Source organism: Orbicella faveolata, unplaced genomic scaffold (assembly GCF_042242905.1).
Source record: "Orbicella faveolata isolate gen_17 unplaced genomic scaffold, um_ofav_v1 contig_13, whole genome shotgun sequence".
NCBI lineage: Eukaryota > Metazoa > Cnidaria > Anthozoa > Scleractinia > Merulinidae > Orbicella > Orbicella faveolata.
Window position 1 is genome coordinate 8,440,101 of NW_028301540.1, and position 27,400 is coordinate 8,467,500.

Sequence of the window (27,400 nt, forward strand, 5' to 3'; positions counted from 1 at the left end):
ACACGACTGTTCGTTCAATGGTAACCGTTGTCCTTGTAAGATTGTACCCTTCAAGGGCAAGCAGTGAATCAAAGGGCCTTTTTCCTCTGGTGGAAAGGTGTATCTCTGGGTGCGTTCCTTTGGGATGATCTGGATCAGGATCAGTGATCCAAGATCACTCTGATCATGGTGCATCAAAGGAACCGAAGAATCCGTGACTAGAGTGGATTCGTCGGTTCCTTTGATGCACCATCCCACGGATCACCCCAAAGGAACGCACCCTGTATCATTGAATAAACCAGATTTACTGAGTGACGTGGAACTAACATATAATTATGTATTATCAAATCGCAATGATACTGACAACTCGAGGCTATTTCGAAAGTGTAAGTATAATGTTTATTCACTGAATAAGCCCCACATCAATGCCACGGGATTTTTTCAACTTTTCCGATCTTAAGATCTGCCACGTTAACACTGGTTCTTGCTTTAAAAAGCGTTCAAAACAAACAATTTTTACATCACCGTGCACCCGCAACTTTGTTTGAAAATCATTTCTACTAGCTAGCTACCTTACTTAAATCTAATTTTATCATTGCGTTCAACGACTTTCTTCAACTATTCCTTAAAAGCCATGGTATTGATGTCAATGAATTTATTTTATTGTTGATTTAGGATGTCCATTGATACATATTGATAGCCGGACAAGTCAATATTGTTTTCGTAAATATTAACTACTTATAACTTCAGGTAGCTGCCAGAATAAGGCGTTACATGATAAAACAAACGAACAGGTAGTTGGCACACTTGGCAGCCGGTTTTCCTGTAAGTTAACGATGTCAAAGCAACGTCACCGTCTCACTTTTCATAAAAGACCCCATCTATCGGACAGCAAGCACAAGTGTGAGAAATTTCCTTTACAAAGATCTGAGGTGAGTAGCATGAATTCCCTACATGATCGCAATATGACATAATTATGACATAATTTTATGTGATAAACTGAGTTATTCTTTTTGTAGAAAACTTCATACGTTACAGACAGTTTGTTTTAGAAGTATTTGTCTTTCTATACGTACAAAACACATACATGTTGTATAGGAAGTTTTTTTCTTTTTTCAGAAACTGCGTAGTTGTCAGTGAGTTATAAAGTGAAAAAATGTCTGACATAATCTGTTTTATTTTTGTCAGTTTTCATCTTCGGAGGGCTTACTTTAGCTGTTCCGGGGTTGTGTTGGCAATTTTGTTTCTTTTGTTTTCTTTGGCTAAAGAACACAACACCAACGCGCTTTGATGTTCTGTACACAGCACCCATTAAGATGTTTGGCAAACAAATAAATTAACAGAGTTGATAATCACACCGCGCTTTTTTGTACGAAGGTGTATCTTGTCGCGCAATGAACAAGTCAACATAGAGGGAGGCTTTATTTTGGCTCACTTGTTATTCTGATTGTGTTGTTCAGGGTGCGTTCTACGGTTGAAGTTTTCACTGCATTTTTTTACCCTTACTGTTAAATTATAGTTAGCCAGTATTATCAGAAGGATAATTTTTTTCCAAAAAATGAGAATATCTCAAAAAGGTTTTACATTAGATATTTTCTGGATAGGAGATTGGACGTATTTTATCACGAAAAGCTGTTTGTAGTAACTGTGAACAAAGAAAAGGCACTAGAATGTGACTTGAGTAGTTTTTCAAGAAGGAAAACAAAATTGTTTAAAAGTTAATGAGGTTCAATTCTAATCAAAGACTTACAAAGGGGACGTAAAATTATAAATTAGAGCCCAGGGCGCACTCATTGAGACAGAAAGGTTCTGAAGTGTTTCCCATTCACCTGAAAATTGTGAAAAAAAGTTAGTGAAACTAAATTGTCGCTAGTCAGCATAGAACGAGTAGTGCTCGGTTATCATAAATTTTTCATTAAAAGAAAGTACTTGAAGCTAAAGGATTTCTTTTTTCTTTTTTTTCTTTTTTATGGCTTTTTTAAATGCGTGGCGGAAGGAAGGATACAAACGGGCATACACATATTTTCACACTAGAAGCAGTCAAAGCAAAGAAGAGCAATGTGTAGCTGACTATATTCCTAGAGAATTCTCATGCCAAGCCAGTCGAGTAAACGTTTCAATTTTTCATCAGGCCCCAAAAGAGGAGAACAGTTTTGGCCCGACTCGAGCCACCTGAATGACACCAGTCGATTAACAGCAGTAAAGACTATAACGACTTTATGATAAAGAACCTTTCATCAATCCAAGCCAATCAACAACACGTTGCACTGACGATTAGATTAGTCCTCAATTCGCGTGCAAGCCTAAATGATACTTTAGCAAGTAGAAACATAAGCATTTCGTCCTGAATCGAACACTCTAACTTATAGTGATACCAAAGTCCTCGAGCCCAATTTACTTGTACGCTTTTACATGAGACTCTTGTTCTCCCTCCTGGAACCGGGAAGATGACTTCGTACAGTTCTCATCTAACTTGAAGATTTCTCTTTTCAGATGAAGTGGTACGTGGGTCTGCTTTCAGCACTATTGTGTGTCTTCATGGTGCTCTCTTGCGCTACAGGAAACCCTAAGAAGGGCAAGACAGTACATCAGAGGGCGATCAGGGCTGCACTTATAACAAGCAAAGTTTGTCCACGATTTCTCTGTGTATAGGGTCTGGCCTTGCACTATTTATATCTGGAAAGAGAGGGAGGGGAGTGGGGGTAACTCAATAAACGTAAAAATTGGGGGCTCCCCAACGAGGTCCAACAACAAAAATACGACCCTATTGGGAGGCTCCCTTCACCGTGGTGGATTGCTCCCCATGCCATTTCTCCTCCCCACTTTCGTTAATCCCTAGATCTTCATTCTCCTAATATTTCCGTAACGTGCGAGCTCTTAAGTTCAAGAAGCAAATAAATTACTTCTGCCGGTTCAAATGTTTACGTCCGTGAGTTGTGATTAGAAAATTTTGATACATTCCTCAGTCCCCTTGTAAGGAGTCCGTTGGTCGTTGTTGTAGTCATTTTTGTTAAATTTTGTTCGTTGTTATAATTATGATCTACGGCAGTCTAAACGTGATGAAGAAATAGTTGTATTTTGTACTTTTGTTTCTTCAACCGTACAAACAAACTCAAATGCAGCCCCACCATCGTAAATCAAGGAGGGACAGTAGTGGGTGGGGTGCGTGGGGTAGATGGAGCACACTTCCCCAGCCTGCTGCCATCTTGGATCTCACTATTTCCTCAGAAAGTCAGAAATAACGTGAATTGACGGGAACTGATCAAAATTGATACTACAATGTAAAAGGGACAAAAGGCACTGGGTATGCAATGTTACTTGAGAAAACTGGAAAATAATTATACAGAACCCAGTCAAACGTTTCGGTTTACCTGCATGTCAAAATGCAGTTGCTATGGCAATGTCAAACGACGTGGAAAGACAGTTGAAATATGTCGAAATCTTTGCGAGAAATGAATGAACAGCTACTGAAAGTTACAGCCTCGCAGAGTAAATCTCCCTACAAGTCCGAGGTTTATTGTTTACCGAGAGAAAAACCTGAGGATTATATGTGAAACTTTATCCACACTGCATTACATTACATAAAAAAAACCAAGCTGACGCTACAAGTGAGATTATACAGGGGCGGGATTAGGGAGGAGGGATGGATTCGGTACCTACAGTCACTCTTTGCAGGAGCAACAAAATAAAAAAAAAATGTGAATATTATGGCAGACATTAAGGCAAACACTCTGGACAGATACATGTACGTCACCCTGATCTCTACTTTGTGGCATTGGTAGTATTTCCGGTGTAGCAGTTTTCATTTAGGTTCCAGTTATCAATTTGCCACATTTTAGAGGCATGCGCCATTGTTTCTGCAACCCCAAGATACCAGCCACTCCCCCCCCTCCTTGAAAAATCCTGGATCCCCATGGAAAAAGTATAAATTGTATTATGCAAATACGGCGTGAGATAAAATACTCAGCCATAAACTAAATTCGATTCTGCAACCCCAAGATACCAGCTCCCCCATCTCCCTCCCCTGCCCCATTGAAATATCCCGGATTCGCCCACGGAAAAAGCAAAAATTGCATTATGTATATACGACGTGGGATAAAATAAAAAATATAAATTCGATGTACATGATCATATTGGAAACAAAACTCTCTTTTCTGATTGGTTCTACCTCCTCCCCTTCCTAATACTTCTCACGTCATTCACAGCATGGGTCTGGCAGCGGCAAGAATGCAAAACTGTCAAAACGTGCAAATTATTGTATGGATGGCAAATCAGAGTGCCCGGATGATTTCACCTGTTGTAAACGCCTTGGTCAAGATTATCAACAAGGTGAAGGCCAAGATCAACGCTATGGCTGTTGTCCTGTGAAGAATGCTATCTGCTGCAGTGATGGAAAGCATTGCTGTCCTCGTGGATACACTTGTCAAACAAATGGGGAATGTTCCAAGTAAAAGCAAATCCGAGGACAGCCGTGGAAAGCAAGCTTTGGCTCTTTATGGAGGTGTACTATTATTAATGCAAAATAAAACAACATCTTGTAATTTCGTATTTTGTGTGAGACACTTCGTTACATGTGAAGGGCTGGGCGTGGTTGAAAAACAACGTTACACTTCTTTAACCCTCGACCTCGATTATTGATAAATAAAAATTATGATTACATTAATCCCTTTCACGGCATTACTGAGCCTTGCAGTTAGCTGGCCGTATGCCACATAACTTTGTTTACTGATCGACCTTGCTCACCAAAAGTCTACTACAGCTCATAGCGTCCAACCAGTGTGTGAGCCCGCGAGCAGGCTCCCAGGCGATGCGGAACGAGCAAAGGCGTAGCCGCAAGAAACGGGTGCGCAGCTTGGCCTTTGCTTATGCCGCACTGTACGAGAGCCTGCTTGCAGGCTACTATCTGGAAGGTCATGGGCCAGACTTCTTTTTTTGGCCACGAAAAATTTTGAGCCTAAAAAGAGTATTTACGGTGTAATAGACTTTGGGCTGGAGACTCGAGCGGCGAAGCCACGAGAGAGACACCCGAGACGAGCCGGCGCGCGAATCGTGTCGGCGAGTCTTTCTAAGCCTCCATCCCTCAACTTTGTTTCGTTCCGCAACGCGCGACGTTCATAAACGGCCTAGCGCGCCAAAGCGAAGTGCTTAAGTGCGAAACTCAAACACTGGAGCCTGTTCGCAGGTTAAATAGACAAATGATAGGGTTACAAAGTTCTCCATGGAGAGACTCCGCCCCGAGGCCCAACCCCATACCCTTTAGTATACCACTTTGACAGAAAAGGTATTCCTTTCGTATACCTTTTATTTAAAAAAAGGTACTTCTTTCACGTACCTTCTTAAGAATACTGCATCCCTTTTCTAAACCCTTGGAATGAAGTTAATGAGCGACACTATGGGAGAACATGAAACATCACCACAAGAGATGTCAACCGAAAAAGACGTTTCGGGCTCCTGGTTTCATATATTCAATTCCCGTTCACGTTCTACCCAAAGGACAGATTTCCCTACCTTTCCATATGCCTCAACTTGTGAAAGCCTTACCCTTTTATATACCTGAAGCCTAAGAAAGATACCCCTTTTTGGCTGAGCATCCCCTTACAGGGCGTTGTAAAGAGTACCCCGGCCCGGGGCTTAAGCAGAATGATTTCTTTTGTGAAGAGAAGAAAAAGAAAATAAATAAAAGATTTGTGTCGCCCGTTCGATCTCAACAACCAGCATAGCATGCAGGCGTGATTGACGCAAATCGGAAATCTGCATCAATAAAGGAGACGAGGAGCCATTCTTTTTTTAAAAAAAGAAAACAAACAAAAACGAAAGCAAACAAATAGTAAAACTGATGAACGAGGGAGAAGAAAATGTTCCTTTGCAGTCCTTTACTGCAAGAGACTGAGAAGATGGTCAGCGGCCTTTTTATTCAACACCGCAAAGACTTCTGGTATAGATCATCCAATATGGCGGCTCGATTTCTTGGTTGTGCGTGGTTGATTGCAGTTCTCTTCCGTTTCATTTGGGTTTGCCTGCCACAAACAGGCTATATTCACCCAGATGAGTTTTTTCAGGCCACAGAAATCACTGCCGGTGATATATTTGGATTTAAACACATAAGGACATGGGAATTCAACGAGGCTTTTCCCGTACGTACGGTGACCTTCCCGTATGTTTTCGCTGGATTTCCATTGTACACCTTGAAAAAGGTCCTTGGTGAAGGAGCTATCACATCAAGAACTCTCACTGTAGCTCCAAGACTTTTCATTTCTGCTGCTTCGCTGATCATCGATCTGTCAGTTTATAAAATTTGCCGTCACCTTCGTATCGACCCAGCACCATCGCTCTGTCTTCTTGGAACATCTTTCGTCACGCTGGTTTTCTTCACGCGTACTTTTTCCAATACCGCCGAGGCCATCTTATTCGCCTTGCTACTCCAGTTGGTAGTATCTGCTATATCAAACGGCAACACATTACGCACGAAAAAGGACCGTCTGCGTTACTTTTCAATGGGTGTCATTATAGGTACAGGGATTTGGATCCGCCCAACCTTTGTGGCTTTTGCTAGTGTCCCCTTGGCTTGTTTGTTACTGGATATTTGTGCTTTGAAGTGGACATCTGATAAGAGGAGTATAAAATTCATTACACATATTTTTAGATACTGCACTTGTCTGGGAGTCGGCAGCATTCTGACAATGTTTGTTCTCATCATTGCAGACTCTCACTACTTTGGTTATTTGCAGAAAAGACAATTTGTTGTTACTCCAGTAAACTTCATTTTGTACAACCTGGATGCAAGTTCACTGAAAGAACATGGGCTCCATCCGAGGATGACTCACTTTTTAATTAACATGCCACTCTTGTGTGGGCCTTTGGCATTAGCTTTATATGCTTTCATTGTTCATGCTGTGATAAAGAGGAAATTTGTAGACTGTGCAAGAATATTGCTAAGCAGAGGAAAGGAAAAGGTCAACGGCAGTGATGATTACAAGGCATATCTTATATGGAATATGCTTCTGTGCAGTTGTTTAGTTCCTGTTGTACTGTTGTCATTTATACCACATCAAGAACCAAGGTTCATTAGTCCAGTTCTCGCACAACTTGTCATCCTTTTTTCTCAAAGTTTATTTAGACCATCTTTCACCCCCCTGAGACTGTTATCCTGGTGTCTATGGAACATACTTGGATGTGCCTTGTTTGGAATACTGCATCAGGGGGGTGTGTACCCTTGCATAGCACATCTTCAGCAGTACCTTTACAATGCAAAGAGTCAAACCCTTAACACAACATACCATGTGACTTTTTATCACACCTATATGCCACCACAACATCTTCTAGCATGGCCCATGCGTGGGCATGACAATGAAGGAGGATTTCATCACAACTTAGTATTGTATGACTTGAAAGGAAGCTCAGAAGATGCATTAAAGAAACATTTGGAAATGATATCAAGGCTGAGCAATGAGGAGCTTGAAACCCATGGAACAAAAAGTGAGGTAAGAAATTGGCACAGAGTTTTTTTAAGGTCCTAATGCAAGTTAAATGTACTAACTATTTCCTTTCATGGTTAAAAGTTACTTTTGAGGTCATAGCTTTTGCATTGTTGCCTGCTCAGAAACTTTTGGCAAGAAACAGTTTTATTGTGAAATACCATGTGACCTCAAACTAGCCAATTAGAGCTTGTGCTGTTGGGCAAAAGTTCCAGCTCTATTTATCAATGCGAGCTGACACCCCTTATATTACATTAGTTTCACTTGTTTTTGTTTGTTTCCAACACACAGTTTTCATTTCTTTTTGTTTAAACAGGTTTTTCTGATTTGTCCTTCCACAGTGGAATTTCATCATCCAACTTTTAAAATCTTGAAACAATTTCAGCCTCACCTTAGCATGGAAGACCCCCCTGACTTGAGCAGTCTTTTTAGCTCGGACCAAAAGAAAACTGTTACATGCACAAGCAGTCGTCATGGGGGTAGATACCAAGATCCAGCATCTCACCATGAACACTGTAGAAAAGAGACTGAGGTAACCAAAGACACCAAATGGCCTACCTGGGAGAATGTCAGTAGCTGGATTAAATCTGAACTTGCCCTGAATCTTTACCAATATGTCCATACTAATACTTAACCAACTGTACCCAGAAGCATATAACTTCTGCTGTAAGCAAATCCCATTACAGTACTTGTATGAATAATCTTTGTAATTATCACTTGTCTAACAATAATTCATACCAGTGGTAAGATTTGGTTACAATATTTGAACCTTTCTGAGAGTGGCCACCCAGGAATAGAATTTACACTTGTTTATTAAAATACAGAATAATTCTCAAAGGTTCTCCATCACTGTGAATATGCCCTGTGCAGCTTTATTGGCGATCTGTGAAAAATTGTACTGAGAACCCAGTACATACATGTAAGCAGAAACAACTTGACAAATTGACAAGTTTATTAGAACAGTACAGGGTGTTTAATACCCAAAGACAATAAATTAATAAATATTTTGTAAACACTGTTTGCACTATTTACAGAGTTCAAATTTACAAACATTACTTCACCTGAGACACTCTTATTTTGTATTTAGCTTCCTTTGTAACCATGGTCTAGTCTTGTCAAGCACACATGACAAGTATATTCACTAAAAAAGGGTGTTGCATGATGAAAACAGAGGATGAATGCAAGAAAAGATACATAAATGTTACTTTTCTATAGTTTGCAACTTGTCAGCTCAATAAATCGATGTATCAGTGGAAAAGAACTGAAACTTCAGTCCCACAAAACTCAATGAATATCGTCTTGTAACACTGCAACTGCTGTGACATGACTGATGAGAATAATACTATATAAGGGCATAAAGGAGACTAAGAAGAAGTTATTCTGAATTTAGTGTGTGAAAAATTCTAGTCTGTAATAAAACAAAAATAACAAAATGACAAAGAAAAACAAAATTACAACTCGAGAAAAATATCTGCATTTCTTTTTTTTTGTGAAAATCTTTAAAATGTTTACTAACAAGCTGAATATTAATTTTTACCCATTTGAATTAAAAAAAGCTAAACAAATTCATTGCTAAAAATACCCAAAAGAAGTGCCTTGCTCGATAGCCATCTCACTGCTTGCAGCACAGAGTGATCATGCTCAGACAAAATAGACTTTTCTACAAAAATCCCACTCAACTTGCAGCAGTAGGCCACACTAATCCTCTAGCTACATGTACATGCAGCTCACAACATTGAAGGTACACACAAAGTGAAGTGTCTAAACTTTGTTAAAGGGATTAAAGGGGCGAGTAAGGGTCACCATCTTTGACATTGGTCCTTTATGTCTGAATGGGGATAGCTGAACTTTTGTTGGCACTTTGAGTTCTCTGCAAGAAATAACCAAGAAAATTTAAAATAAAAAATTGGGTTGAAGGATTTTGGATTTATTAGTACCTTAATTTGGCTGTATTGCTACAATAATTGTAGCTACACAAGCACAAGAAAATAGACAGAGGGTATCACTCCTGAATCAGAATAATTACAAACTACTGTAGTTCCTGTATTGCAAACAAAGTAAGATTTTCCCTTAGACCTTCAATCTGAAGCACCTCCTTGGTATCGCAATCACCAATCACAAGGAAGAGATGATTGAAAACAAAATAAACACCCAGAACAAAGCATAATTATACTTTCTGTTGAAAAAAAAGTTGTACGCTTGTTTTGGAATGCCTGAATCACTAGAGAAAAGATTTACTTTGACCAATTTCCTTGTACATCATCCTCAAAATGATCTGACAACCTTACACAAGAACCATACTTTCTTTTTATACCTGCCAAACATCTCATGTATGTGTTAACAAATGTTATTTTGCAATGCACAACCAAATTTAACAGTGTCGAACCTAAGTGAACCATATGGTCACAGTAGGTGAATCGTGTACCAAATAGTCTCTGATGCCAATTCAGAACTGCTACAAAAATTCACTGAAAAAAAGAAAGATAAAATTGAATACATAAAGTTTTCTAATTACTTAGTAATTAGAAAACATTATGTATTCAATTTTATCTTTCTTTTTTTCAGTGACTTTTTCTAGTCAAATATTATGAATTTTCAATCCTTGAACAAATGTGAATCCCATTTAACAATACCTGTGTATTCTAGCAGTTGTACATGCTTTAGGCTGTGGCTCTTTACTGTGGCTAGGATGATGAGCTGAGAACAACACACAGCCAGCGTATCCGGGAATATTACCACGCCTAAAAATATACAATAATAATAAATATAGCAGGCGACTCTGCAAATAGATACAAGTTAGCTGAATAGAATCCTACACAGTCTACACAACGAGATTTAATTGCCAACTGCTGCAACTTCTGAAACTAGTTTACATGTCTGACTTGTCTGTTGTATGCAACACACTGAGAAATAATTGCTACACTAACTTGGACCTGTTTGATAAATTATCAGTTTCTAAGATTTGGACATCTAGCATTAAGTTTTCATCAAAGATTCCTAGAAGTAAAAGGCCACTCAGATTTCTTTTACAGGCGTGCACATTCAAGCACTGAACATACTTTGCCGTGTCTGTATATCTAGGCTGTGAAGTCCGCACAACAGCAATTGGAGTAAATGTTTTTCTTGGGTGGTCTCTGTCTCCAAAGCCAGGAGCATGCCCACTAGAGAGATCAGACAACACATTTTTTAAAAAAATTATAAAGTTGTACACACCATGCACGGCACATCTTGAAATGAAAACAGTCAAATAAAATGATTCCTTCCACATGATTGTTTCCATAACGTTTCAAAGCGTCTTGTAAACACATGAGTGCATCATAGAACATTTTCGGTAAAAGGCAGGGCACAGGAGGAGTGGGGTGTATGGAATGTTCAGGCCGAGGGGTGTGAATAAATTATACATTTAGAGCATTTTTACTTGCATGGCCAGCAGCTACAGAGATTTATTGGAGCAATAGAAGCGTTTAGCACATACACAGTAAGGAAACAGTTGAACTACCACTTGATGAGTTTGGGACACCAACATGGCCACTGTGCAATTTTTTGGGGATGCCAATATGGCTCCTGTGACGTCATTTGAAGACACTCAATTAGTAGGCATCATAAGAACCTCACACAAGAAGCAACTGAGCCCAGACATTTTAGTCACTATAATCCAACAAACCTGTATCCTGGTATGTGTCCTGTCTTTTTGCTTGGACTGCAGCTGTACAAATTCAGATAAATCAACAATAATTATTACTGCTTAATTCTCATGTGAAAAGTTACATGTACATGCATCTCTCCTTAGAATAACTAGCACTTTAAGATATTCTTTTAACTACAGGTTGTACATAACATTATTACCCATCTATACTAGTTAATCAGAGTCAAGCTCTTTTTGACTTACTAATAAGATGGTTGTGTAAATTGAACATTTCAGTCAGTAATAATCAGACTGGGCTATTTCTGAGGTTATAAAATAACAAAAACATTTAAGTAACTTACAAATCAATGGGTCCATGAACATGATTTCCATTCCGTGACTGAACAAAATCCCAGCTATGTGGTCTACTGCCCATTTGCTGTTCAAAAATAATTAATTATAATTTTATTTAAAAAATTTAATTCTTAATTTATCACACTTTGACTGAGTGCTGTACAATTCACATGTCAGTCATGCATGAATAATATTAAATTAAATTAAATTGTTAAGTGTGTGGTGATGGGCCTCAAAGACTATTTAACTTTTAGCAAGAATTTCCAGAGGGTGGGAGATAAAAGACATGCAAAAAAAAAAAAAGAAACCCTCTGTGGGGGGACTATGGATGGTTTCTGGAGAACCATGTTTGTCTGGGAATAAAGGATTGGCAAAATAATTTTGCAAGTCTAATCCCACAATAATTTTTGTGATAAAAGAGAAAAGATTGGCTGACAAAAGAGGAAGGTCAGTGGGAGTATGGGAGAGAAAACAAAATTCTGTTGAAATATGCCAAAAATTGTTTCCATCATTAATGGGTTACAAACTTGGAAAGAACTTTTTTTCTAGCTGTTTAGCACTTTTATTTTAAATACCTGCCAAAGTTCAGGTCTGGGAGCATATCTTTTGGTAGCAAATCTGTAAGACACCATATCAGGTTGAGGCTCAACCGTGGTGCTTGGTGGCGGCACAGAGGGTGGAATTCTTGAGCTCCAATCAACTCCACTGTATAACCTTAATTAATAAAGTGAACATTAAAAAAAATTATATGTAAATGATATGTGACTTTTAAATAGTTCAAAAAGTCTCTGAAACTACATGGAATTTCCAGCAGATGGCAAGAGAGGGATTCAAACCATGAGAATCTTCTGGACTAGAGTGATATGATCAACATATATATATATATATATATATATATATATATATATATATATATATATATATATATATATATATAGTACAGTATGTGCTTGAATTTACATTTAATATATACATGTAACTGTGATAAATAAACAAAACTATTCTAAATGCATACTTTTGTGTTTCTGATGTATAGAATGCTCTAGTTGCCACTGCATCTCTCCATTCTTTGTCCTTCAACAGTTCACTGGTTGGAACCTAATGGGATTTACGAAATATATGGCAGTTGACAACAACTTTATTTGCATATGCAGGACCCAGATGTACATGTAAGGTTAAAAATTAAACCTCATTAATAATAAAAATAATTAACAAAAAATATATATTTTAAAGTACAGCAAACCTTTTGTGAAAGTTCCTTTGCTTCTTTGGATCCAGGAAATTGACTTGGGTTTTGCAAAAGTTGCTCCAGTTCTGCAAAAATAAATATTAAATAAATAACTTTATAATTAAAATAAATCCAATGATTTTTTTTAAAAATACAATTACATATAGTTTACATAAAGGTAGTGTAGTCCTGATTCAATTAAAGTTTTGCTTAATCATAGAAAAGACTGATAAATCGAGGAAGAAACTGAAGACAGCGTGACAATATGCAGCATTCTTTCGTCACGCATCAGTAACGCGACCACAAAAAGTTGTAAACTCGATCATAGTTAGCTATGACTCGATCTTCTGTTCTTTCTACACGGAAGGTACTTTCCCTACCTCCTTAGAATAACAAATTAAAGGTGAATAACGAGATCATTGCACTAATTAGCGCCATTTATCACTCTTTCTCTCTACAAGCAAGCTCTAATTGCACTAAAATCAGAAAAATGCCCGTGATCGCAGAGCACGCACAAAGCTTCAACGAGATATATGGGTTATTAACTTACCTATATTTTTTGTCTCCCATGGCGCGTTTTGAGCCCTTAAGTCCGGAATGGGTGAAACAATTGGTCTACCATACGGTATAGCTGACTGTGGACGATGATCTTTGTTCACAAGAGGTTCTATTTGTTTGTAATTTCCGTCTTCGGCATCAGCGCCGACCGAGGTGAAACCACTTGTTGGGTCTACGACCGGAGTGTCGCTTCGCCTCGGAGCCTCCGCTCGGCGTTCTCCCCTTTCGGCAAATCTACGAAAGAACGCTTCATCTTTTTCTTGAAACGACGGTATGTCGTAAGTGGTGAACGTGGCCGGAAACTTCCCAGATGCTTGCTGGCGACGAAATCGTTGTTCCAAAGCGATGGGGTCTTCGGATAGGTGAAGACGAAATGTGCCGAATGGCGGTTTTGGAAGGGATGCGTTAACAGCCGTTGCCATCTTGTCAAAAGCAAACAAGTCTCTTTAGCCCTTGTGATACATATCTACCAGTTGATTGTTGTAAAGAATATCACTGAAAGTTTATGATATTGATGAAGAATCGTAATTCGTAATGATACTGTTCTGGAACGCGATCGCTGGTCGTCAACATGCGGTTGCTAAGGAAGGTGATATCGCGGGCTCAGCCTTGCGGGATTAGTGGTGATTTCCGCCCCTTCCCCCCCCCCCCCCCCCCCTTTTTTCCCGGTCACTTTAGTTGTTTATTTCTTTAAGTTTCTTTTTTTATTATCATTTTGAAACTTTAAGGGGTTCGAAATGCGTCTTTTCACTGCAATTACATGCAAAGGTTCAACCGATCGAGACATTCCATGGGGAAAATTGATTTAGGGCCTTATCTGACCCCCTGCTTGGTGTCTACGGTATCGTTTAAAAATAGGCGTTTTTCATGCGTTGTATATTCTTAGTTCATTCTGACGAGCAGAAGGAAGTGAAAATGGACATTTTTCTGACTAAAACTGCAAGCGGACTGAAGGTTGTTAGCCTGCAGAACAGGCGTAATTTTTGAATACGCAAAAAAATTACGCCTGTTCTGCAGGCTAGAAGGTTGTATCTTTCTTTAACCAAAAACTGTGGAAATGTTAGGCAAAAACTCTCTTTCTTTTGGACTGGGCTGCACAATTCCGAAAAAAAAGGGTGTCACGTGCTGTGGATCAGGGATGAAGTATGCCACTGCCGGTAGTTGCGGTAGATTTGGATGTCTCAGCTAATTTCAACTTACAATAGATCTTTTTATCTAGGGAATAACGGGTTAACGAGGGAATAACGAGAATGAGTTGAGAATCGTGTGTACAGTTTGTGTGGTTATTACCAGTTATGTAATCGGCCATTTCTTCTGAACCTCTTCCACAGCAACCCTTGCAAGTGCCCCCATGTCCCCCTTAACTTCTTCTCGTTGTCGAACCTACTTAAGGGGGGGGGGGGGGGGGGGTCTCGCAAAGGGATATACCCACTATTGAAAGACTAAAGGGTACAAAAGGCGTGTCCTTTGGGATCGAGCTCAAGTTGCAAGGTTGATTGACCGAATCACGTTTATTTTCCATTCATGCATTTTGCAGGTATTCTGCAAACGTCGCACATCTTTAAAACAATTCGTACATCAAAGGCTCTTGTCATCAAAAAAGCATCTTACAGTTACATCATTAGAAAATAATGAATCATAATTAAAAGTCATTAGGTATTGCTGTAACAACCAACTTAAATAACCAGTGAAATATTAGCAAATCAGCCCAGTAGTTAAAACAAACTCATTTGAATTATGTTGAAAATTATTATCCGGAACAAAGTGCGTATGATTTCGGTCAAGTAATAACATACACCATTACAAATGAAATACGAGGTTTTTACTTAGTTTCGATCCATTCACCACTTAACAAATGAGAAGTAACCTGGGGCGAGTCTCATCTCGGGATCACTTGTGGGACCGAGTGGGTTAGGGTGCTGAAATCGCGGGTTCAAGTCCCGCTCTCACCACTAAGCTGGAGTTGTTTCTCGGTAGACCCTCCCTAGTATTTCAACTCCTTCGTCATGCTTGTAAAAGGCCAACTGGTCTGCCTTTCGTCATTTAGGATTTGTAAGCCTATTTGTTTCCTTTACTATGTAGCGGTGCTGCTCAGTGCACATTAAACATTTAACATTGACCGTTCCACAAGCGACTCGCGCCAGATTTCTTCTTGTTCGCAAAGTGAAGGATGAATTAGCAAGATCCTATAAAATTTGAACTTTTTCCCGTGCCGTCTGTGCGGTATCCAATAGTGGAACTTATCTATGGAGTGTATTTTATACTAAAGTAAGCGTTTAAATTTCCTTTAAAAATATCCCTTCGATCTACCGTAAAATACCACCACTGAAAATGATTCGAAATGACGAGCAACAAAAATTATATAAAAAGACCTTATTATTGTTAAATAAATCACGGGAAAAAACATTCTAATTTACCAACTACAGAATTCAGAATCAATAAAGCATTTTATGAGTACCCACATGTTCATGTCGATACCTAAGGAAACACAAATACAGTTGTTTCCTTTTACCTTCGTTTAAAAACGAGTCCCGGCCGTTTTTGTTTTCATGGAAAGTTTTTGCAAGTTAAATTTGTTGGGAAGTTTGCTTATCGAGCGCTGAGAACTAGTTTACGCCGATTTATATGCCTCCATATTGTAGTTTACACAGTGCCCTCGTACAGCACTTGTACCACAACTAAACGAAGGCTAAACTAAAAGCAACCCTGCAGTTTGACACGAATTGCAACTTGACAATTTGAGTGACTACCAGTTCTTGTTTTGAAACTAAGGCAAATAAAGCAACTCGGAAAAAGGGCCATTGGATCAGTCTAATTCGCTTACATATAAGAAATTTACGCATGTACCCAGGGAAAAAAAGTTCCTCAAAAATACTATTTTACAAAAGTGAATCGAGTTGAGCAGTCCTTATGCCACAGCTGCATTGTCAAATCGGTGATAGCGACCATCCTCAGTCTCATCGTCAGCGTCCTTTCTATACAGACCTGAAAAAAAGAAAGAAAGAAAGGAAAACCGCTTTCAGTTAATGAATAATGCGTCTCTGTGTTTAGCCCTTCTCTTAGTCAAACTGGGGAGCAAAAGAGTAATTTTGGCTGTTCCTGACGCGGGGACCGACTCACTGGCCATGACATTAAAGAATAGAATTGCTCACAAGTTGAGCTCGGAGTATGAAACATGTGTGCCACATTCAAAACCCAAGTGAAGAGGACTACTCAAGTCTACTGAAACAAATGTTTAATTTTCTTGTGGCACTGTAAAATGAAAATGCAGTTACCATATTTCTTTCGGATTTCATCATGCTTCTTCTGTCTCTCTTCACGTCTGCAAACAGAAAAGGAGCAATAATCATTACAATTTTTACAAATAAAAATTGTACATCAGAACCTCTTATATCAATGTTTGTTTAAAAAAGAACAAAGGGGATTTCTGTTTGGGGAGGGGAGGGGAGGGGGGTTGGCATGGTGCTAGCATGGTGGTGTGTATCAATGAAAGTTTGTGGAAACAAGAACTGTAAGTTATTCTCCACGATCCAGATACTCCGCTTACCTTTCATTATGCTTGATTTCTATCTCCTCCCGCTGACGACGCCATTTGGCCTCTTCTTTGCTTGGCCTAAAGAGATCCACACATATATTAAATAGTTTACAACAGCAGAAGCTCCAAACAGTGACACAACTGAACCAACACACAAAATTCAGTGTGATCATTAAGCAGAGGTGTATAGATCTATAAAAGCCAGCTGCCAGCTAATTCAGTTGCTGAAGGAGAGCTTATCACCGGCTAAGATTTGACTACAAAAAAGGGGGAAAAAATTGGCATAACTTTTATGGTACAAAAGCCCCAAAAGCTGGCTAGGTTTGTTAATAAGCGATCTCAGCTTTTTTCTTAACTACATGTACATTCCTGATGAAGAAATAACATTGATAACATTCTCATACCCTCTCCCACTCCCTCTCTTCTTGCGACAACAGCAGCAGTAGATACAACATCCTAATGCTATGAGCAACACAACACCAGTCACAGGTAAGGCAATGAGAAGAACTTTGCCAGAGACTGCAAATCAAATCACAAAGCAAAAAATTTACCATTCCTTTCATAAATACCAGTCTCAGTAGGCTGGTGTGTTAAAAATGTTACATGTCAAGCAGTCCTGCTCAGAACTGAAAAGACCATGCTTGATACATTTCCAAACACCTAGAAGAGATGTGAAAATATGGCACGTAGCAGTCAAGAGTATTTTACACTGTCTTGAGTGTGTGATATAAATATTCTCTATTGAAACTACAGAGAGAAACTAAAGAGAAAACAGATTAAAATATGCTAATATGCTAATTAAGATCAGAAATCCAAACATTGTCAGGTCATGATTTCTTTTGTTTAAACCTGATGAATTATTAATTTATATAATTTGAGAAATTATTGTCAAACAACTATTGAACCTACTTTTAATATTACAGTCCTTATCAGATTGCCTTGCCCTATAAACACAGAGCAAATGCACCCAAGCAAAGTCAACACCCCACAGCCCTCTGGCCTGGAATAAATCAAAATGGCTGTGAGCCACTTAGATCATCTGTAAACGGGGCAATTTTGATACCACTGATACATGTAGAACTGAGTTGTTTTTTTTTATTCGTAGGTCATACGTCATTTAATAGTGGTGTAACGATTAATTGAATTCTTGATTAATCGCGATTATGACCGTTCGGTTCAATTCACGATTCTTTGATTCCACGTTTTGATTTTGATTCGATTTTTTGCATACCTTTCTCAGAGTGCCCTCAGTGAGTTATTATATTGTGAAATCAGAATCCAGAACTCTTTAAAATGTGCGTTTTTGATTGACAAGTAAAGACGTTTGCAGTTCGTGCGCCATTTTGTGTTGCGTGGTATTAAGGTTGCCCTTCTAACACCCCTTGAGAATTTCCAAGTAAGGCAAACTATGTGTGACATGCTCATTGTATCCTAAAATCGAGGGTTTCGGGTTGTAGGTTACTTACATTGTGTATCATGTTGTAAGAATTAAAAAACATTAATATTTTACATAATCTAATTGAAATAATCATAATCGAAAGGCAATAATCAAAATTGAATCGAATCGCAAGGAATATGAATCGTTACACTCCTATCATTTAATATATAGGCTACAGTGTCATAACATAACTGGATAGTAAATGGAATTGGAAAGCAACGTAGGTACATTTGTATGCATTTGTATAACATTATGTTTGTACTACATCATTCAACAAATTGAGTAACAAATACACGTAGCAAACTTACCAATACACTGTTTATATTTCCAGTCCTGACCCTCGCAACTTTTATGAAATATGTCACTCTCACTAAAGGTCATACATTTTTTGTCCTTTTCACAAAACGCACACTGTGAACAAGAAATCAAAACAATTTATTACAACATTCAATATTACCTAGATTAATTAAGCAAACATATGATGCACAAGCAATGTGCATATTTTTTTATGTGCCGCTTTTGATTACGACGTTACCAAAATATGTGTACAACTTGGGGAACATTTTAATCTGAAATGAAACCCTGCCTGCTCCTTTATTCCAGAGATGTTCACTTTTTTGCCTCAATAATAAAAGAAGAAAGATGAAATTATAGACAGTTTAAGCAAACCATGACGGCAATGGCAGCAAGAGTTCATGTCACCAAACAGAAAGTTTAATGAGTGGAACAATTGCTACCCACAAGCAAAGTTATAAATCTTTGACGAATGTACATTTTTTTGCCATCCTCTGCACGACAATTTGAAATGGCTAAGTTCTGTGTATTTTGGAGAATGTGAATAGAGGAAGCTAATTTTCCATATTTTTCATTAGAAATTGAATGTCGCTGTTACAAATTTCGCTTGAGCAAGTGCTGAGACCAATAGGTGCGCTGAACAGATTTAAAGTTCTAAGTTAAAATTGTCCTTGGGTCACCGTCATCATTGCTTAAGGTCTCTAATATCTATGGAACCTGAGCCAGCACTTTCCATAAAATTAAAATACATACATACAGGACTGAACATCCCTGCCTTGTTTTGTGCTATTAACAAGTTCGAGAATCCAATATGAATTTTACATCAAAAAAGTTCTCAACATTGGAGCGTAAACAAGATTTAAGCTCAATCTACAAATATGTATCTTTTTTTCTCCCCAAAAATTAGCCAAGCAATGAACTTAAATTGTTAAGTGAGAGCTTTCATCAAAACGTCCACCAAAAAAGTATACAATGTAGAGAAAATTAGGGTACACTTCTACTGTAACTTAAAGCATACTTACCCCATCCTCATTAACACAATCTTTACAGGTCTTGTTAGTGTGCTTGTTGCATTTATCCTCTGTGGATGCAAAACATATAGTTTATCTTTTTAGTTAGATAATTAACGTAATGAGACCTGTTGTGCCATTGTTATGGCAACTGTCTTGGCTCCAGTCTTTTCCTGTCAAAAACCAAATATTCCCAATCACAGCCCTTTTAAGTGGGACAATGTCCTGCTTGGAACACACATGGTGCCCACACTGTCTTAACTCTACACATTACATTGTTGTGAGTGGATGATTCTTGGTTAATACAATAACTGGGAATTTTCAGTCTTAATTTAAACACGAAGGCACGCTACAAATTAGGGCATACTGTATTTTAAGCTTCTCCCCTAATTTTGAATTCACCCAAAAAATCAAGATGGCAGACAATGGAGAGAACAACAACAAACACTTAGTACTTGTTACAATCATCAAAAGCGATAAAACTTAACCAGAAACAGTCACAAAATATCATCATACATGTAATTACTTTTCTGTACGTTTTTTTTTGTCTGGAGTACAATATCTCCTTGCTTCGTACAAAAAACTTTGGTTCTTGCGGTCAAATTGAACCAAGCCAACCGGTAAGCTCCTGGATGAAAGATTCGTCCAATAAAATAGTAATCTGTGAAGTACTACTTGTTGCTAGTTAAAGATATTTTAATTTTATGGCAAGTACTAAGACAGCAAAGACACTTTAATTCACTTACAGCCTACCTTTCGCTTATTCAAATCGCTTGCCATTTTGAATTTGACCTGCGCACGTCAACAGTGATTGACAAATGAGCCTTGTTCTTCCCAGGGAAGACTTCCTTATATAGCACGCCTTCGTGTTTTAGCAGGACCAACGATAAAACTGTTGGCATGGTAACGACATAATACACGTAGGTCTCATTTTGTTTCTTTTGTCATGTACTTTTCTGGTGCCAAGTTTAAAGAATACTGTTCCAATATTTTTGATTGGGTGTTTTAGATTTTAGTGGAACAATTTATGACACCATCACTTTCCTCATTTGCATAATACAAAACTGTAAATATATAATTATTAGATCTCTAAAACAAAAAAAAAGATATTTCAAAACTTAAGAGAAGATGTCATTCTTTTTTTTTTTATTTTGAAAAGCCTTTCAAATCTAGGCTGTAATTATTTTTACCTCGGAGTGCCGACCATCAAATCTGCACATTATGAATATTGATACTATGTACACGTACATGTACCTGTATGTACACATGGCATATACCTTTGGCTTAAGGTCATTCCCCAGTATTGCATTGCGCATCCCTACAGCACAAAATTTCACGCTTGATTAGTGTGTGCGCATTAAAAAATGGCAGCTTTTTCTTTACGGCTGGACCTCGCCATAGAGGTAAATTGTCATCTTCTCGCAAACGAGTATGGTGACCTATCATTTTTTCCTGCTGTTTTGAATTGAGTAAAAAACTTCTCTGTGTAAAATAAATATGGACCACTTCTCAGTGTAGAACAAAAAAACAATCGTTGGAAACGTGAATTTAACAAGCAATCGTGACTACAATCATGGTGCTATTATAAGGATTTATTGGGTACAAACATGGTGCTATTGCTCCTAAATGAACACGGGGACCCCTCATTTTTATTTCAAAATTTAAGTTCTATAATATAAACAATCAATAGGTAAAGTTTCACAAAAATCTCAGTGCAGGTTCTATTTCAGTGGAATGACCTTAAACTTTTTCAAGTCCATAACAGTATTTTACAGCTAGTATGTACATGTAAGCTGAGATTTAGCTGAAATTGAGTATGCAGTGTTTCTGCCAGACCGCGCCATTGCAAGAATCCTGCATTGCAATCAGAGATGGTCCCCAGAAAAACAAAAAAGGGCCAATTTCGCCCTTTCCTTTTACAAGGCTGCAGGCTTAACACAGGCATAGTATTTTAAAAGCCATCCCAGGACTCGAAATTGTGACCGATACGGTCCCCAATGAAACTAACAATAATCCTTGGCAATCAAAAATTCTGGTTTAGTCACGACTACATTTCTCTCTGTTGATGATCAACAACGGTTACTTTCTCACATATTCAGGGCTCGAAATTAACTTTTTCATTCGGGAGCCAGCTGGCGACTAACGGGAAAAATTTGGTCGCCAGATCGTAAATTTTGGTCGCCAACTTATTTTATATATAACTCACATGAGAACACTACCATGATTTTGTACGTTACTTTGCATGTAAGAAAGTCACAAATGAAGAGCTAAAACTTTTGAAAACAGCACAAGTAGGACTTATAAACTGTTATAAAGATACCGTTGTTCTCAGATTATAGGGAGCTTAAGCACGCGCGTTTTTGAGACGCGGACAGCAACCGGAAGAGAAGATTTCGCATGCTTGGACTGTATTGTCCCCCAGATTTTTATACTACTCATCTCTAATGAAGAAAAGATACTTAGCAATGTGAATATGGTTGTGTGAGGACAAGTTTAAAGGGAAAAAGCTCACTTCCGGTTACCGTCCGCGTCTCAAAAACGTGCGTGCTTAAGTTCCCTGATGTTTCCGGTTAGCAGGTGATGGTTTTCTTCTAAGTTATTTCAAATGGAGCGAAGCACAAAAACTTTTACGTCCGTGGTTTTCGTAATGACACAAACACAGGTCCTTTCGTATTTCTTCAAAATGCAGTTCTTTATTTTCGTCGCCTTTCGCCGCTGATAAACAACACTGTGCTTGGTCTAGGGTCCTACACAACTGATCACATCTGCCGCCATTGTTCTCACGTCAACTGAAAAGCGCACGGTGTTGCAGTGTGCCCGCGATCCCAGTTTTGGAAGAGGCCGCTGAAACAATATGGCGCTTGGTAAACGCAGTTGGGAAAAATTAACACCCGGGCGGAGTGTGGGGGTATTCAGCGGACACACTTATATGTAAAAATACGTTGTGTAAGTGATCCCGTAAAATTAAAGGACATTTCACTTTCACATACGTAACAAGACATACTTTTCCCGCGTAAAATGTAAATATGGCGGACAAAGTGGACGAGGAATATCTCCGTCTGCATTTGCATGATTATAGAAAGGAAAATGGCTATGTCTTTGGTTTTTTCGAGGGTGATCTTAAAGAATTTCTTGAAGAGTATATGTCTTCGAATTCAAGCTGCTTTGTTCTGTCAGATCGCCATAGTAAGGAATCTTACTTGCAGGAGGAATGCGAATTTATGCAAGATTTGCCGAGATGATGACGGAGAAGACTGGGTGGGCTGCGACGGGTGCGCCCAATATTTCCATGCGAACTGCCTCGGTGTCAGTTATTCCAAAGTCCTCTCACAACCATTCTTCTTTTGCCCTCATTGACAACCATTTTTATAGTTGATTGCATTATAAACTAGCCCCAGATTATTTGTCTTAGACAAGATTTTTGTTTTTAAACCAGTCTTAATTCCATTTGTAAATTCTTGAGCCTCTTACCGGTTGTTTTGAACACGGCATAACATTATATTGATTCCATGTCAGTAAACCTAAAAGTGAAACTAAGAAAATACTCTTTTTTTTTCTTTGCCATTAAGGTGGTATGGTACCCTCAATATGGACCAAAAAGTTTGTTTAAATAAGGTGAAGAAAGATCAATTGTGTGCTATTGCACTCAAGAAGAGAAATTAAATTTCTAGAGTTTTACTCAAAATGGTTGCTATGGAAACCAGCCACAGCCTTTTGAAGAGTGTTTTATAGTATTGACGCCAACACTTCCTGCTCTTTTACAAAACAAGAATTGACTGTCAAATAAGCATATCATGTAAGTTTCTGTTTTGTTCTGTGATATGAACCTAAGTTTTGACAGTTAACTCTTATTTTCAGTGCTTTTTACAGCTTTATTTGGAAATAACCTTATTTTTTACCACACCCAGTGGTCAAATCATCTCATGTCACGTGACAGACCTTAAAATGTTATGATTTTTTTGGTTTATATCATCACGACACTATTGGTCTTTGATGAGTCCAAGTTTCAGAAATTCTACTTAAAAACCTTGGAAAGTAGAAATGTTGGCGCGAAGTCAGTCGGTACAAAAGTAAACTTTTGAGAAAAATGCACTTTAAGTTTCTTACACGAAGTATTAAGCATTTAACGAGCCACAAATAGTGGGGGGGGGGGGGGGTGCAATGGTTGTTCTATTTTGTAAAAAGTTACTGCAGTTGTGGGAAATATTCCTTGTCATAAGGGAAGTGAATGAGCCTGTGATGGCAATTCGAGGAAAAGCTTTTCACAAATAATTATACCAATCGAGTTGTGCATGTCTTAAAAGTTTTTTCTAAATAGTTTCATTCATATAAGTTAAAAATAATCTATATTTTTGGTCATGTTCTTATAGTAAACAGTTGTTGCTATGGCCGTTGCCACGTGAAAAAACTTATAACACTGTGTACTTTCCTTAAATTTCACACTCATCTGGAAGGATATTCGGCAAGATCATTTCAAAATGTTTTTGACAAGTCCTCAAGGGTCTTAAGTCTTGTATTTCCAAGAAATTGAATTTTTCATGAACATCGCCATATTTTAGGGTACCATACCCCCTTAAATCAATTAAACCTTAGTCAGCTGCCACAGTGATGGAACAACGTACTTCAGTATGCCTCGGAAAAAGGCCACGTCCATCCACTTTATATCAATGCAGAACTCGGAATGCTACCATTCAATTGTAATGAGCTTTTGCCGGACGTTACGCGCGCAATGGTGTAATTGTAACTTATGTACAGAAGAGGGGAAAAAGAATTGAGTATTATAAATTCGCAAACAGAGGTAAAAATGATACCAGGTGTGCAACATTGAGCGACTACACACTTTTGAAAGTTTTAAGCATTATTTGATGACAATTGATGACACCTAAATAAAGTAATTATCTTTAAAGATATGTGTGAACGGTACTTAAATATTCCGTGACGCTTACACAACATATTTTTTACCTAAAAGCATGCCCGCTGAATACCCCCACACTCCGCCCGGGCGTTAATTTTTCCCAACGCAGTTTCAACGTGTCGAAGTAATTTTTACGATTTTCTTGTAATATTCAGACATTATTTCAGTGGGGACGGAAAGGTGAATTGTCTACTAGCTACCAGATCCGAATAATTTCCCTATCTAAAGATTTAAAAACAAACGTTGTGTTGTGGTCATCTTTACTTATCGTACAAATCGCGAGTCGCCAGCTGGCGACCAGTTCTGAAAATTCAGTCGCCAGTGCTCAATTTTTGGTTGCATTGGCGACCAGTGAGTCGCAATTTCGAGCCCTGATATTATGTCCTTCTGGAAAACCATATGCCATTCTAAATTAAGGTCCAAAAAGCAATTAAGTGCTACTGAAATGATCTTCCCTATCCTGTTTTATCAACCCATTTATAGTTTCAAACATGTCTATATACAGTCGAACCTCCACTTATAGTCACCTCTCCATAACTGCCAAATTTTTTTGGTTTCGGGGGAAAGTCCATGGGTACATTCACTCTTATATTTTACCTCTCTACAACAGAAACCTCTCCACAACGGCATCGGCCTCTAAAATGCATCCCAACTGCCAGATAACCTCGCAACAACAGCCAGTTAATCAATGACTGATAAACATTGTACACAAAACCCCATTATTTTTTTGTAAAAGGTCACCAAACTTGATCCATACCACACGTCATTGGTCTCTGTTTCTGTTTAGTTTCTGTTTTATTGATGCAATTTTATTGTTGTTACATACAGTTTATATGCTAAGTTACACCTCTACCTCCCTATATAAGCCACCTTTCTACATGTACAATGGCCACTTTCCTCCCTCCGCAAAGTAGCCGTTGTGGAGTGGTTTGACTGTATATCCAGTGTATGATAATGGCAAAACAATTATTATTCTTTTTGTTGCAAAATATACGTTTTGGTTGTCAAAAATCATCTGTTTGCAGTCAAACAGTGTCTGAACCCTAGAGCCGAGTTCAACTATAGTTTTCTGATATACCATTGGCTGTAAATATATGTCAGGATTCAACCTCTTTTGCTTTCGCTTGAACCATATTGTTGTGATCATAAACTTAAGTTTTTTCAATTTTTGCTCAGATTCGACAGAATGTACACATGGTAGACCTTGATGCAAGCCAACGAATTCCAAAAGTAGTCTCTTAAATGAGTCTGACAGATAAGAATGGTTCAGTACATATGTCTGTACCTTGAGGACCTTGAATACATGGTTTGAACACAATTGAGACACGACTGGCATCTGTACTGGCGAGCACTTAACTTAAGTGTAATATGTGTTGCCCATGGTTTAATTTTCAGTCCAGAATTATAGTAATGTAGAACTGTTCTTTATTAAATATTTTTGTGACAGTTAGTTTACAAATAGTAAAAAGTTTCGGTGGTCCACCCTACAAACTGCCAATGAAAATGCTTGGAATCTTACCTTACGTTGCCCTACAGGAAATGAATATATTCACTGTTTTTTCTTCAAGTGATTACATGTAACTGAAGTTTTGATTCTCAAATTTATCTCTTGACTTTAAAAAGTTTTAAATACACAAGTTTTGAATGTATCTTGTGGGAACACGCAAGGCATGTCAACTAACCTTACTAATTATAAATAGCCAAGTTTATTTAAGCATGAACTGCAAGATTTATGTTGAGGTCTTGGGTCACATGGAGAGGATGCTTTGTAATAAGTGAAAGCTGTTGTAACAGACCTCAAAAACCTATGAACACTTCGATCTATTTGAGGATTAAAGTATTGCCCTCAAATCAGGTCTCCTTGTAAATCATGCGTAAGGCTTACTGTCATTGACTACCTTGGTGCTATGAGAATCATGGGCATACACAACAAGTCTCTTCTCGTAGAGTATGTTCATTCTTTATTTTTAGCACACCATGAAAACTGAAAGTAACACCACTGGTGTTGCACCAAGATGGGCTCAACATGCCAACTTACAAGTGATGGCTGAAAAAACAGTTTTTGTTGTGTACAATATGCAAATAAAAAAAGTAGACCATTTTTCTGAAACACTGTGTATGCTCACTGGCTCTTGTCCATGGCTTACACGAATACATTGGGCAACTCAGTTTGCGACAATGTTTGTTATCCAACCAATACGTCGGTTGATAAGTCACTAGAGACTCAATCAGACTGGTCAAGGCAAGAAATAATAAGTAACTGACACATCGGATCTGTTCATTCTCACAGATACAGTACATGTACACACAAATTATATCGGTTAAAAAATTACAATTAAACAAAAATCGTGTTACTGTTATATAAACTTGCACGGGTTATAGACGACTTTATTTGTACTTCTGTATCTCTATTGAGCAACTGCCACCACAATATCATCACGTACATGTACAATATACACATATTTCAAGTAGGTGTTCTTTAAGTCCAAACATCGTCATTAAACTGGCTTACCGTACGGATAGTTAAGTTAAGTTATTCGAAATTTTGCCAACGGTTATCAGAAAAACTTCGCCAGCGAAAGGTCTCAGATGAAACGAAATTGAAAGCGTGTGTGTGACGTCGAAACTAAACAACGATCGCATGATACTGCGTAAGAGATTTCTCTGTGGCACTGATGTAAGCTTAAATTATCCGTTTGGGATTTCTTTGCGACATGTTCCGTTCGTTCCACCTAGTACAAAACCATCACAAACAACACGGTGTAATTTAAGGCTACAAAATCTAAGTTGTTATGTGTCCAAACCCGTCCGTTTGTCACAAAAAAGCCTTATACCGAAGCGAACAGATCGAACCTTCGTGATCAATTGATATTGAATTCCTTTGAAGACATACAACACATTTGAGCGTATGTTATCTTCAATCTAACTCACCAACAGGCTGACTTTTCCCCACTGAAACCTGTAGAAGGCACAGCTGTATCAAACATAG

At 38.2% G+C, this 27,400-nt stretch overlaps 4 protein-coding genes across 4 annotated transcripts in view; 2 read left to right on the plus strand and 2 right to left on the minus strand.

Moving 5' to 3' along the window:
* The first annotated feature begins 226 nt into the window (after nt 1–226).
* Nucleotides 227–4,525, plus strand: LOC149114857 (uncharacterized). The gene is made up of 3 exons (XM_089285761.1): nt 227–911; nt 2,473–2,604; nt 4,185–4,525. The coding sequence occupies exons 1-3, from the start codon at nt 816–818 to the stop codon at nt 4,428–4,430; spliced, it is 474 nt and encodes a 157-aa protein (XP_089141887.1). The 5' UTR covers nt 227–815; the 3' UTR covers nt 4,431–4,525.
* A 1,401-nt stretch (nt 4,526–5,926) lies between these two features.
* LOC110052780 (GPI alpha-1,2-mannosyltransferase 4-like) lies at nt 5,927–8,481 on the plus strand. Its single transcript, XM_020758955.2, has 2 exons — nt 5,927–7,460; nt 7,771–8,481. The coding sequence occupies exons 1-2, from the start codon at nt 5,931–5,933 to the stop codon at nt 8,086–8,088; spliced, it is 1,848 nt and encodes a 615-aa protein (XP_020614614.2). The 5' UTR covers nt 5,927–5,930; the 3' UTR covers nt 8,089–8,481.
* LOC110052793 (protein SPMIP7-like) lies at nt 8,393–13,826 on the minus strand. The gene is made up of 9 exons (XM_020758968.2): nt 13,212–13,826; nt 12,677–12,747; nt 12,449–12,531; nt 12,009–12,147; nt 11,442–11,518; nt 11,119–11,160; nt 10,514–10,615; nt 10,088–10,195; nt 8,393–9,324 (listed from the first exon to the last, which is right to left on the minus strand). Exons 1-9 carry the CDS (start codon nt 13,639–13,641, stop codon nt 9,216–9,218), a joined length of 1,161 nt encoding a protein of 386 aa, XP_020614627.2. The 5' UTR covers nt 13,642–13,826; the 3' UTR covers nt 8,393–9,215.
* Nucleotides 13,827–14,711: 885 nt separating this feature from the next.
* Nucleotides 14,712–27,400, minus strand: part of LOC149114858 (pituitary tumor-transforming gene 1 protein-interacting protein-like) — a 12,799-nt gene continuing 110 nt past the window's right edge. Inside the window, exons 1-7 of the mRNA XM_089285760.1 lie at nt 27,343–27,400; nt 19,509–19,567; nt 18,501–18,603; nt 17,159–17,273; nt 16,767–16,832; nt 16,495–16,541; nt 14,712–16,204 (exon numbers count right to left, since the gene is read on the minus strand). The exon at nt 27,343–27,400 is cut by the window's right edge and continues 110 nt beyond it. Coding sequence (XP_089141886.1) covers nt 16,128–16,204; nt 16,495–16,541; nt 16,767–16,832; nt 17,159–17,273; nt 18,501–18,603; nt 19,509–19,567; nt 27,343–27,400 — 525 coding nt within the window. The 3' untranslated portion in view covers nt 14,712–16,127. The remainder of the gene's footprint in view (nt 16,205–16,494; nt 16,542–16,766; nt 16,833–17,158; nt 17,274–18,500; nt 18,604–19,508; nt 19,568–27,342) is intronic.

Coding starts and splice junctions, on each gene's coding strand:
- LOC149114857 (XM_089285761.1), top strand. CDS start 816: ATGTCAAAGCAACGTCACCGTCTCACTTTTCATAAAAGACCCCATCTA. Junction 912..2,472: donor TTCCTTTACAAAGATCTGAG/GTGAGTAGCATG, acceptor TTCTCTTTTCAG/ATGAAGTGGTACGTGGGTCT. Junction 2,605..4,184: donor CTGCACTTATAACAAGCAAA/GTTTGTCCACGA, acceptor CGTCATTCACAG/CATGGGTCTGGCAGCGGCAA.
- LOC110052780 (XM_020758955.2), top strand. CDS start 5,931: ATGGCGGCTCGATTTCTTGGTTGTGCGTGGTTGATTGCAGTTCTCTTC. Junction 7,461..7,770: donor CCCATGGAACAAAAAGTGAG/GTAAGAAATTGG, acceptor TTGTTTAAACAG/GTTTTTCTGATTTGTCCTTC.
- LOC110052793 (XM_020758968.2), bottom strand. CDS start 13,641: ATGGCAACGGCTGTTAACGCATCCCTTCCAAAACCGCCATTCGGCACA. Junction 12,148..12,448: donor TATACATCAGAAACACAAAA/GTATGCATTTAG, acceptor TTATTAATTAAG/GTTATACAGTGGAGTTGATT. Junction 11,161..11,441: donor GTTCATGGACCCATTGATTT/GTAAGTTACTTA, acceptor GAATTTGTACAG/CTGCAGTCCAAGCAAAAAGA.